Source organism: Vigna umbellata, chromosome 2 (genome assembly GCF_029865625.1).
Source record: "Vigna umbellata cultivar VRB3 chromosome 2, Vumbellata_1.0, whole genome shotgun sequence".
In the NCBI taxonomy this organism is placed as follows: domain Eukaryota; kingdom Viridiplantae; phylum Streptophyta; class Magnoliopsida; order Fabales; family Fabaceae; genus Vigna; species Vigna umbellata.
In genome coordinates, this window is record NC_142166.1 from 49642083 (window position 1) to 49655397 (window position 13315).

The 13315-nt window shown below is 32.8% G+C and overlaps 2 protein-coding genes across 2 annotated transcripts; one reads left to right on the plus strand and one right to left on the minus strand.

Annotated features, from left to right (window-relative positions):
* Positions 1–37: 37 nt before the first annotated feature.
* Positions 38–4511, minus strand: LOC124831299 (DCL-like protein). Its single transcript, XM_047305244.2, has 3 exons — positions 4002–4511; positions 2151–2265; positions 38–524 (listed from the first exon to the last, which is right to left on the minus strand). The coding sequence occupies exons 1-3, from the start codon at positions 4337–4339 to the stop codon at positions 348–350; spliced, it is 630 nt and encodes a 209-aa protein (XP_047161200.1). The 5' UTR covers positions 4340–4511; the 3' UTR covers positions 38–347.
* Positions 4512–6393: 1882 nt separating this feature from the next.
* On the plus strand, positions 6394–11088 carry LOC124831300 (Polyketide cyclase / dehydrase and lipid transport protein). Its single transcript, XM_047305245.2, has 4 exons — positions 6394–7190; positions 7786–7981; positions 10247–10378; positions 10731–11088. The coding sequence occupies exons 1-4, from the start codon at positions 6904–6906 to the stop codon at positions 10851–10853; spliced, it is 738 nt and encodes a 245-aa protein (XP_047161201.1). The 5' UTR covers positions 6394–6903; the 3' UTR covers positions 10854–11088.
* The last annotated feature ends 2227 nt before the right edge of the window (positions 11089–13315 follow it).

Consider the following 13315-nt stretch of genomic DNA (forward strand, 5'->3'; position numbering starts at 1 on the left):
GCAAACAGGGTGTAAAACGGTATAAAATGAACTTCAATTCTACAAATTTAAAAAATATATGCACTGAAAGGTACAATATCATCTACATCTACATTCCCATATTTTTATATCACTACGAATATTGTCAATAAAATGGGAACAAATTCCGGCATTGAGTGGCAATCATTTGTAGTGAGTCGCTAAATATCAAACACTCTTCAGAACTCCAAAAAATTGTGCACCATTTTTCTCTGACCTTTAAAATGCCATGCTACCAAACACGAAAATAATAAAAACAAAAAAAAAGATTTAAAAAAGAAGCGAACGCTAATATAAAATGGTCCAACCAGCATAATACAGCTTTAACTTCACAAATTACGACTTTTCTTCCTGAAATGTCTGAGAATGAAAGTGTCTGCATATAAAGGATAGTTCTTTCTGATCAAGCCCTTTATACATTTCCAATATGAAAAATCAACCACTTGACCATCTTGTCGAACAATGAACAAACACCTTGAGCGTTCAAAATCAGGATGATATCCAATCTGTCAATTTTAAAGCGAACCAAAAACTTTCAGCAACACGTAAAAATCGTAAACCAAGTGTAGTTTACCCCCAAAAAACCAGATTGGATGTAATACAATTCGAGAGACAATGAAGGCATTAAATACATATTTTATTGATTTTTATGAGTTTTTTTCAAAAGCTAATCTCGGAAAGTGATGGCAGACAGTTAGAGAGAATAAGCCAGTCAATGCACTGTGCACCTTACTTTTCAACAGCTAAGACAGGGATAAAATTATTACACACGTGATGGTAACACCAAGGTCAAAGGCCATATTTGGCTAGCCGGGAGGGCTTTATATAATGTAAAACCAGTTCAAATCAAACAAATTATAAGTATCGGATTTTAAAACTCGTTTGGTTTTGGTCGAACCAGTTTTAAACTAATTTTCCACTGGTTTTTATCCCAATTGAGTTTTTAACCAAAATTAGTTTTAAAACTTGTCTAGGACCAGCTTTGGCTAAAATATTAGCCACAACCAGTTTTAAAAGCCAACTGTAAGTCAAAATCAAATTTTTAAAACCAGTTAACTGAATTATCTGTTAAAATGTAGAAATCTTGGTTTAAAACCCTATTTACATTATTTGGATTTTTTTTTTTTAAATATGGTTAAAATTCAGGTTTATTTCCGTATAATTGGCTTTTTTTACATACTTCACATGGCTAGCAGCAAAAGGCTTTTACGGGGCTAAACATTTCTAATGAGTACATGTATTATGTGAATTCATAACTACCGTGGAATGAGACAAAGATTGAGCAAAGCAGATGAATTTGGGGCACTAAATTTACTGGCCTACTAGAAAGGGAAAAATCAATACAAGTTTAGTATGAAAATCCTGAAAAAACTTATCTGTAGCAGAGCCTGAGAGACAGAAGAGATACTTAAGTTCAGTTATTAACAATATTAAGGATGGAGTTCTCTAATTGCAAGGGACCATTTTGCCGAGTGAAATGTAGAGTGGATCACCAATGATGAACAAATCAGTGGCATAATTTTTTCATAAAACAGAATCAATCAGATAGCACTCCATGAATTAACAAAAGCCAATTACTTCATTTTCCCAGAAATAAACCAATTTGCACTATTGCACCCTGCATTTCGTCAGAGACAGATCCTACTATTAGTGGGTCCCCACTATTGGAATTTGAGCTCAGGACCAAACTAAATTCCAAATCTACCTAATAAGTTGTAAATTATCCAAAATTTATAATCGCTACTTAGGCTGCATTACTAGGCGACACAGGACAGGACTAACCACACTGTCTCACATCCAACACAATGAAGGTGATGGAGGCTGCAAATGCAATGAAAGCACCCCACCGTCTCACATAAACCGGCTAACCACAGTTAAGCTAGCTTTCCATCATCACCCATCATAAACCAGAGCCATTTTAAATTTTTTAATGGACGAACACCTTATGTCACGGCCACATATCTAATCTAAGAGACTGCTAAAACTATAAAATTCATCATTATTGGACCCAAATGAAAAAAAACAAAGAAAAGTAATATTGGGAAGGCCTTTTGTAAACAAGATTAGTGCATATATTGTGTGTGAATACGAGTTGAGCAAGAAGAAGAAAAGTGTATGTGATAGAGAGATACCGTGATATAATCAACTCCACATCCGATCTTTTGCTCAAATTCTGGATGAAAGGGAAGCAGCTTCTCAATAATGGTTTTCTCATGCTCTTCACTTAGTCTATCTCCACTTTCATATCTATGACAAGAATTTGCAACAAGGTATTATCAGAATTCCAAGAGAAACGATACCAGGACATGTATATCTGAGGCAAGAATTTGTAACAAGCTATCAACAGAATTTCCAAGATAAATGAAAGCAAAACATGTATGCAGATCCATCAGTATTTTAAATCCCAAATAGCAGCGCATAGCAACTGGCCACAGAAACTCTATAGAGAGATAACAAATGGTGGGATAAGAACAACTCTGAAAATTGTTATATAGTATACATATACGTGATTATAAAAATTATAGAAATTTCTCAAAATTCATACATTCATAAAAAAGCAAGAAAAAGCCATATGTGTCTAAACATACAAGTAAATACCAACAAAATGTCAAATACAAGTTTCCTAGATAGGTTTCATTAATCATCATCTTCTATATCCAAATCGTCTTTATCAATTTGACTGCTATTACAGCTATGGATTTCATTTCTGGAAATTGAAATCACCTGAAAGCCCAAAAGTGGTTTGGAAGTTTGGATAAAAAAGATTCCCACTTCCCTGGCCCTTTTCATATAGCCAAGGTTCTGAGTTTGAAACCCAGACAACATTTAAAATGGCAGAGCACTTAAAAATCAATCTCAATATTTAGGCCTGACACACAAGACGGTGTCAGTTACCAACAAAGAGGGTATTTCCTGCACCCGTATAAAAGTACTCACTCCTTGCTTTTCTTGTTTCCAGTTATATTGTTATGGACATAACCCTAGATGCATACAGTGATGGGATTCATCAGTTCAAACACCCAGTATCATCAGTTGTGGATAGCAGAAAACGGTGGAAAGTCAATAAACTGTTATATCCAGTGGTGGATACCACTGTGAGCAAATAGTGAAAAAGTCGCATAATAGGTTAAATATACTATATATATATATATATATCAATTATATATACATCACAATTTAAGCTGTAGGCAAATAAATATAAAATGAATAAAAATTGGCATAATATTAACTCAAAAAATTTCAATAGGCGATTTATTGAGAAAAGAAATTTACACACAGCACCAATAAAGTATGAATCCAACGGGATTGATATCATTCTTAACCCAAAACCTTAAACCTCTTTATGGGTTTTCATCCTTGTATGTATCCTTATATGCTGCACTACTTACTCATTTTTATCTAAAGTATACTTAGACTCACTTAGTTTTCGGAAAGAGATAACCAGAGGATGCATGCTACAACCATGACACTCATAGCAGCCACAATGGAAGACGGTGAACAATTGTGAATCCAGGGAAACTCACAAAGCAATAGCACCACAATAGTAGCTATTTAAGAACTCTGAACACCCAGATTCAAATACAAGAGGTGACAAGGAATTAAGATGGAGAATGAAATTGAAGACTCCCATGATACATGAATCTCCAAACTTGCTTAAACAAATCCACCTATGTCTTGTTTACGCATTTTTGCATCTCTTTCTCAAGGTATGGTTCTAAAATCATATAAGAGGAATCAATATGAAACTTCAGAGCAGGTCTTGAGCGTACTCGCTTATGATTGAACTGTTTATTGTGATGTGGAGAGATTAAAACACTCAAACGGTATAGTTAGACTGTTAGTATATGATCTGCATTGGATTCGAGTTAGACTAACTGATATATTAGTAGTTTCAACTGCAATTGCATAATACGGTCATAGTATGCAAATATAGGCATAAAGTAAAGTAAAGCGAGGAAATTGGTTTCATAAGAGAGACATACTGTCCAGAATGGAGAATCATCCTGACGAAACCAACGAGAGGAACGGTGTCCTCCAAAATCTGGTCCTCCCAGTCAATCCATTTGTCGTCGTCGTCTTCCTCAAAGGCTTGGCTGCCGTGTTCCTCCAAAATCCCCCTTCTCTGGGACATGAGGGGCTTGCTGCGCAAACTATCGCCGGCGGAGGAAGCGGCTTTGAGGAGAGAGAGAGGAGGAAGGTGAGAGAAAAAGTGGAAGCGGAAAGGTAAGATGAGAGTAGAGGGAGAGGAAGAGGAAGAGAAGGGGTTTGTGAGGGGAAGAAGATGCGGTGCCGTTTTGGGTAGTAAAGAAGGCAAAGCCATGGTTGAAGTCGAATTTATCACTCAGCTCACCCAATTATCCAACTAACATCGTATTCTATTATTCATCACTCGCTCTCTCAGCTCTGCGGGAAACTCAAGTTTAGGATAAAGAAGCAGCTTCAGCTCCCTCTCCTCTACCCATTTTCTTCCCCCAACGGGTTATCATTTCAATCTATTATTTCACAACTTTTTATCTTTTCAGCGGATATTAAAACCAATATTAAGAACTATTTTGCTTTAGATGCAATAAATTACTGATAATTTCATGAAAAATATTGTACTCTAAAGTCACATATGAATACAGATAAAAAATAAAATAAATAGAAATTAATTTTGTATATAGTGTTTTATATTTATTAAATTTAACAAATATAAATAGTAGGTAATTTAAATATATTGTAATTAACTGTTTTCTAGAATGCATATTTAATCATCGTATTTTTCAATTAATCTCTGATAAATTATATTATTATGGAAAAGGATTCGTCTAAGGAAAACCTCAAATATAATAATGATATATATAATAAAATTGTGTTAATTAAAATTTAAGAAGAGATCACAAATCATTAAACTTCAAAATTTTAGAATATTTTTTTTGTTGGGTTTTTTAATATATAAAACTTTATGTTGTGTTTTTTAGGGTGAACAGTTGTTAATAAATATTAACAAAGAAAAATTGAGGATAAAACCAAAATTATATTTATGTATTTGAAAGCGATAGAAGGATGTGTGGTTTTTTAATCTTTGAACAATTGTGTTAATTTGAGGATATTATGTATAAAAATATATTTTTATCTTTTGTTTATTCAAAGTACAACAAAAATACATTTTTTAATCTATCATGACTTACAAGTTGGAAATTAAAGAAGGATGAACATTTTTTGGAATCAATCATACAAGTTTAAATTGATTCCATAGTCAAAAGAAGTTGGAATTGATTTCATTGAGACTATAATCGATTTCAAGAATATGAAAAAACATTTGGAATTGATTATAACATATTTGAAATTGGATGAGTTACATTTTTAATCAATTTTTAATCAATTATGACATTGTATTTACGTTTGCATGTTGTAACATTATCGTATCAAAGTTGAAGTGTCAATAAGCCCAGAGAAAAGTCGATGACCACGTTCTTTTTTATTGTTTTATTGAGCTTAACTAATGTTTATTGAACTCAAACAGCATTTATCGACAAGAAAGTTGATAAAGTCGGTTAATTACCACTTATACATATTAATGAATTTTGAGACAAAATTAACACAATTAAAAAGAAAATTGATACACTCCGAAATGAAACAATATGAATAATTAAGCTTTAAAATAGAAATCATGTCAAAAACCTACTAATAATTTTTTATAAGATTTGAGTTCATTACAACATCATAATATAATTTGTAAATAATATAACAGGTTATATAAAGCTAGTGGTAACATATACAAAACCATTATCTTAAACTAAACATTCAAATAGCAAATAGTTGATAGGAGAACCTTATTAGGGAGGTTGGTAAGAAACAAATGACATAAAAATTGGAAAATGATTTAAGGGTGATCTAGAATTCGAAATTTGTTCAATTCAATGAAGAGAAAACTTTCGTTGTAGTTGTTAATACTAATGGATGAACTTCTTTTAAATTTGTTGAAAATGAAGGATTTGGAAAATTTACAGAGAAGTTCAATTCTATTTTAATATTTATTTTTCATTATTTTTTTATCATAAACATAGTGAATCACATATGTATTTTTATCAGTCTTAAATTAATTTGGATAAACTTTTTATCGATCCGTCTATCAATTATGTTAAATTAATTTTTTAACTTTGCATTACTTTCAATTAGATTAGTATTAGTTTTTGGAAATTAAAACTTTAAGAGATTTTGTTTTTTAATTTTAGTTCAATCTATTAAACTGAATTTAGTATAAAAATATAAAAATACAATATGATATATTTTTAGTGAATCAAACACTATTAAAAGTATAAACCATCCCGTTAACACTAATGAGTAAGGTGATTTAAGACGAATATAGGAGAATTTTACAAACTTGCATCTTTCGAATGACATAAGACTCCGAGCAAGGGGGACGACGGGTTTCCCTATTTCAGCGACGCTGCCCACGTGTGTACTCAACTATAAACGACGTCGTGCGGCGGTTGACAGTATATTGAAAAATGAAAAAGAAACTAAAATGACCTAATCAACCACGTGGCGCGGTGGTTTCATGTTTGAATATTTTCTTGATAAACAAGAATCACCAAATTTCCCCTCAAATTCGTAGTTGTTCTACCCAATAAATTCGCAAGCACATCCCATTCTATCTTTCCGTTTGAGTTTCTTCTCAGGATATCGCGTATCCTCCCATTGGAATATTCTGCTGTTCAACTATTTATGGTATTCTAGGGTTTCGCATTCTGGATCCGCGGTTCTCATTCCATCGATTTTTCAGCTAAGCCGTGGTCCTGGCTGCATCCTTATTGCAACCGTGGAAGGTGTAAAGTTCTGATTTTTCTCATAATTCCAAGTTTAATTAGATTAGGTATCCCAAATTTTTTCGGAGTTACTATGCCGCCGTTTTTGTCGACCTCGAAAGCCCTTTGCTCCTTAGCATCACGCAAAAGCGGTGCGAGTCAATTGATCAGGTCGAGCACGGGCAGATCAATCACAGCCATTACCGGCCATCACATTCAACCTTCTGTCTCTCGCATCGGCTTTTCCTCCATCATAGGAGGATCTAGTAATAGTAACAATAATAACAATTATAATGCTGTCCACACTAGACAGTTTCTTGGATGTGGTGATGGTGAAGAAGGGATTCTATCCAAAACTTACGAGGAGAGACGCGTTTTGGGGTAATAGAGCATGTTATTGTTACTATGGTTGTAGATTTTTCCGATTTTACTTTTCTACAGTCAGTGATTCAGAATATGTTAGCTTTTGTAAACATTTTTAAGGGTAGCTCTACTGGTGTCTTCTTGTACGATTCATTTCAATCCTTAAAAGAAAGTTAGGTTCTTTCTTTTTATGTCAGACTAGTTCCATCATGTTAGGATACGTTAAAATGTGGCTGAAAGCTTGCTTTTAAATTTGTTCTTTGAGTACTGAAATTATATGATAAATATTCTGTGTTTGGATTCTAAAAAGAAGCTTTATAAATTTGAGACTGTAAAATCTTATCCTAGATAAATTACTAGGTAGTCCAGGACCATCGTGACCCAGACTGTTATCCCTATGACATGTAATCAAGTGTTAATTTCTTTGCCTAAATGGAAAAACTTGAATACATGTTAAGGAGAGATTGGTCGGGACCACTGTTGATTTGGATTAACCTAATAATCTGTCATTATCTTGGCCTTGCATGTAATTATTGTTGAATGCGGGATATTTATACTTGTGTGTCATTGTCATTCTTTTTATGTGTTAACTGGTATATTTATTTATTGTTAGGTACTCTCCGGAACAATTATTTGATGTTGTTGCAGCTGTTGAGTTCTATCACGGTTTTGTTCCATGGTGTCAAAGGTCAGACATAATTAGACACCATCCAGACGGATCATTTGATGCCGAGTTGGAGATTGGATTTAAATTCCTTGTTGAAAGTTATGTTTCTCATGTACAAGTAGACAGGCCAAAGCGAATAAAGGTATTCAATAATCTCCGGTGTATTTTAGTTATCTTTTGCTTGCATTCCAGAGTATCATGGTTGTGATAGTTTTTGGTTTGTTCTTGTTGGCTGTTAGTGCATTGCTTAAAATTTCATAGTTAATGAGATCTATAGACTTATCCAAGCCAATGTCTGTTAATGTTTTGGCATAACTTTTATCTGGAAAATTTGCAGCTTGGTGCTAAAAGCACTAATGCTGATCGAAAATTGAAAATTGAATATTTTGATGGCTTTTATTCGCAATGGGTGCCAACTCCACGTGTGTTTTTTTATTTTAATTGCAGATGCAGAAAGACTATTATAAAAAAAGTTGCATCCTTCTAGTTCATTCTGACCAATTTTGCTTGTTATAATTCAAACTGATGTAGTTGAGCCCCTTCACCAATGTCATTGATGTGAGATGTTACACAGTTCCTCATAAACAATACAATTCCCCCGTGACCATCACTGTGAGGGACAGACTTAGTAGAGCATCAATTTGACATTTGGAAGGAAAAATGGAACATTTTAAAACTAGTTAAAGTCAAATTTAAATATGTCTGTATATAGCTTTTTACATTTTTCTGTGGTTGGTCAAGCTGTCAAGTAACGGGTTCATGCTCATTTTGAAAAAGATGTTGCAGAGGTTCAACTTGTGTCTTAATAAGTGGAATTTTGAGCTTAATCTCAAACGGATGTGATAGATACTGATTTACTGAAGACATGGTAGGAAAAATCAGGAGAGCCACTTTCTGATTAGGATGGAAATAGCAGAAAACATAAATACAGAGGTAAATTACTTACCCCATGCCTTCTCTTCCCTTTGCCATAATCATCCACACCAAAGCACCCTGAAAGATGATACCGCCCTGCACATATCCTTCCATTCCCTTGATATTCTGTTCCCTTTCATGATTGCTGTTCGTAGGCGCATGTCCCTTCTGCTAGTAATGCACAACAGGTTCCTCACTCCGCCTCCAAAGCTGCCTTTATTCTTCCTCTACCTTGTACTGTATACTTTAATTGAAGGTCTATGTTTTTTAGGCGCATCCGGATGGCAAAACAAACTTTTATATGTAGAATAATATGTTAAAAAAAATAAATTATTCAGAAGAATTGTGTATGTGCAGCATGTTTGATCCCCTGTCTGTAACTTGATTGCTATCAATTGAGTTGTCAAGGGGAAGTTAAGAGTTAATCAAAAGTAGCTGCATTTTAGTAATGGATAGTTAATTAGTAGCCTGACCAGTAGCTTATCAACATAATTACTGTTATTATATATTGGAAGATAAATGATAATATTTGGTATTCTAACGTCGTATAATGTTTTTGAGATCAATGTTAGCTTTATTGATGCCTCGTCGACATATTTATTTCATAATTAATAGGCAATAGTTAAGGTATCTGTTTCATGTTTTCCTGATTATTAGCTTTATGTCTACAGTAATTTAATTAATTATTAGGCTCTTAGTTTCAGGTAGTTATTTAAGGAAATATATTGTTTATGTATTTATATTCAATACCCATTAACAAAATTAGATATCTCACTGAACGAAGAGTTTTTTTTCTGGGTTTTACTTTTTACATGTAACTTATATATTGCTCTGGCTTCGTTTCTTTTAGCACGATCAATCTATGAGCCAGGTAATAAAATTGTAAATTCACAAGCTTGACTTGTTCGTTAAATGAATTTCCCACGTCTCAGTCTGTTTTTGTTCAGAGATGAGGCAAGCCAAGGCTGGAGATTTTTCCTTTGTAGTTTCTGATAGTATCTTTTCTCTGCAACTGTGGCTAGGCTTAGAGTATATTTTTGTCATATCATTATGCAATTGTGATGCTTGAGCATGATATGGCCATTCCATCTGTGGTATGATACTTCTGGAGTATTAAATCCTTCAGAGTGAACTACTATAACCTAGCTACCATAATGTATGTGCTGAAATGAGCATTGGAATATGAGATGAAGATTTTGAACAGCTGAGTTTAACGCTGCTATTGCTAAATACGTTAATTGTTCTCATATCAAATCTTTATAATTACTTGAGTGCCGATGGGTTCCGATCATTTTCAGTAGAAGATTGAATGATTAGATTTTAGATTCTTTACGCACAAACCAGTTAGATTAGTCAAATATGTTCTGTTCTTGAACACGGATCTTTGTTTTTCTCTTCATTTCTTTCTATCTTTTTAAATTTTTGTAGCAGAGTTCTGCTTATTGATACTTTGTTGTACTTATACTGTATATTTTCTTTTTTTGGTTTTCAGACAACCGTGTCAGAAAGTACCTTGTTTGACCATTTAATAAACGTATGGGAATTTAACCCTGGCCCTGTTCCTGGAAGTTGCAATCTTTATTTCTTGGTGGATTTTAAATTTCACTCTCCACTTTACAGACAGGTATAACTGTGTTATAATGTATATGTTCTCCACAGCTTTCTTTTTAAATTTTGTCTTTAACCTTTGATTGAAAAATCCATCCTATGTTGTCGTCAGTTTACCTTTTCTAGCACTGAACCTGTATGTCGTTCGCCTACTGGAGAAGGCTTAATTACTGCTCAATAGCATTACCAGTATTATGGCATAGCTTTCCCTCCTATGCTCATGCATCTGCATTTGTATTCATACAATTACCTACACAAAATTCACTTCATCACAACACTTTTTAGATTACAGAGATTGTAGTTATGTAATTTATATTTTGAACTTTTATTTTGTTATTGCTAATCAAATGTTCTTTTATGGTGATCAGATTGCTTCAATGTTCTTTAAGGAGGTAGCCTCTAAGATGGTTGGTTCATTTACAGAGCGTTGCCGTTTGATATATGGACCGGAAGTGCAGGTCCATGAAAATCCGTATGGAAAAAGGGCATAGAATTGTTCTCACCAGTTCTTGTCTTGAAAATAGTTGAGGTCAATTTACAGTCTCTGCATGAATTGGGTGGCTATTTATTATTGGCCGCTCAATGCCAAATGATTGATCATTTCTCTTTGTGATCCCTACTATTTTTGTAATTTATAGTTGAGGTCAATTTAGAGTCTCTAGATGAATTAACAATATTCTGCAGACAATCTCCAAATTTCATGAAGTTTATATGATTTGTTTAAAACTGCCTTCTGCTGTTGCAAACAGCTCCCTCTTTCCTCCCTCAAAATAAATAAATAACAGATTAATAGTTTTGGAGACAAACAATAATTTTGCTTTTATAATAAACTTAATACTAGGTGTTGCCAGGGATGGCAACGTCGGGCACGGATAGTGTCTATCCGCAACCCGACCTGTATGTAAAAAACCGTATCTGTAACCCAATCCACTATCCGTTCGATATTCACATAAAAAAATCTGGTGATTTTTTTCAACCTGCGGATATTCATTGGATACCCGTTTTTAACCCACAAATATTTAAAAAATATATTTTATGAATTTTTAAGTAAGGTTTAAACTAAATTACAAGTTAAAGAGAATAATTTAATATATTTGCTACATATTAAAAAAATCCAATGTAATTTTTAAACAAGTTTTTTTAAACAAGTTAAAGAAAACAAATACTCAAGTCTCAATTTAGTCAAAGAATTAACCTACAAATACTTATCAATGTATGAAACATAGGGATAAAGAATTTCTAAGAGAAAGCAAATAGGAACCCTAAACCCAAATTTCGAAAACGAACGTAATCACATAAATCTCCAAATCGTGATAACCACTAAGATCTTCAAAAATCCAATATGCATCAATGAACTAAAATCCAAAAAAACTCAAAACACTCACATTAAGGCATACTAGTCCTAATCCACAAGAAACTCAATTAGACATCAAAATGCACAAAACAACACAAGAAACTCTGTACAATATATCATTATTTCATTTAAACATTCACATTAAGACATACTAGTCCTAATACCTTAGCAACTAGTCAATTTAACATACAATTTGCATTAAATTCGATGCTAAAAATGACCAAGTTATCGAGTCTATCCATCACTTAGGTGCTCTATTTATATTCATGTTCAAAGTTACTTTCCAATAATAAAAGACATTCAAATAACATTATATTTTCATACAATGTTAGTAAATTCAAGAAAGAGCATACGAACGAACAACAATATATTGAACAGGAAAATTACATCAGAGTGAGTTCATTACATCCAATTCCAACGAAAGGAAAATTTAACTACTCCTAGACATCTAGAAGGTACACATTTGAAGCAATCCCTTGCAACAAGGGTGTCTTGATGCCTTGAAGTAGTCTCCGAAAGTTTATGAGATGTTTTCGTTTCTTTCCTTTGTCCAGACTTCTGTCAGGAGTTCTTTCTGTCTATTTCCCACTTTAAAAGCCAATTGAAAAAAATAACTAATTTGCTAAGCGCACAACTCTTTATGCGCTAAGCGAATATTCAACTGTAATATATCTTTAATTGTCCTTTATTCGCTCAACAAGTTGTGCTGGTGCGCTGAGTGAATAAAACATGTAATTTTCATACTTATCAAGTATAATACCCGCATCCGACCCGTTTAGAAGCGGATATTAAAATACCGCTACTTGTTACCCCGCGGGTAATAAATATCTGCGAATAATAACTATTCGTCGCATGTTTTATTCGCGGATGAACTTTTTTGTCATTCCTAGTTGCCCATCAAAACTAATATTTAAATTTAACAACCATAGTCTTCATTTTGCTAATTATAATGTGATTATTGAAATAAAATATTGACTTTTCATTAAAAAGTAATGCAATAAAGTTTGTAATTTTAAAGACTATACTGAGTAATATCAATTAGATGTATTTTTGTCCATTAGATATTTACTTTCAATTAACTTGTGAATGACGGATAACATTCTAGAACATCTGTAATCATTATAGAAAAGTTGTTTAACTCGTGTTTAATAGAATCTACAATGCTGTCTCAATAACTAATTATTTTTTTCTCCCCAATAATAAATCTTTAATAATTAAAAAAAAAACGTAGTTATCATAGTTCTTTTTTTATCCATGTAATAATGATCTCAATTCTTAAAAACTACTATTTATATACGGCAGAAATCTTATATAAGAAATGTCACGTGAATCGCTACAATAAAAAATTTGCATAGGAATGTCTCAATTACCTTTTTTCTATTATTTATTTATTTGATTTAATTTTCATATTAATAAAATATTTATTGAATTTTCTAATCTTCAAAAGCGTAACCACGTAATTTTTTTCCACTCAATTATCAATTATTATTAATAAGTATATAGTTACAACTTATAACCAATGTATGTTAATTTATAAAACTAATACTGTACTTCAATATTGTAATGCAGTTTTAGAATTTAATTATTAGAAGTATAAAA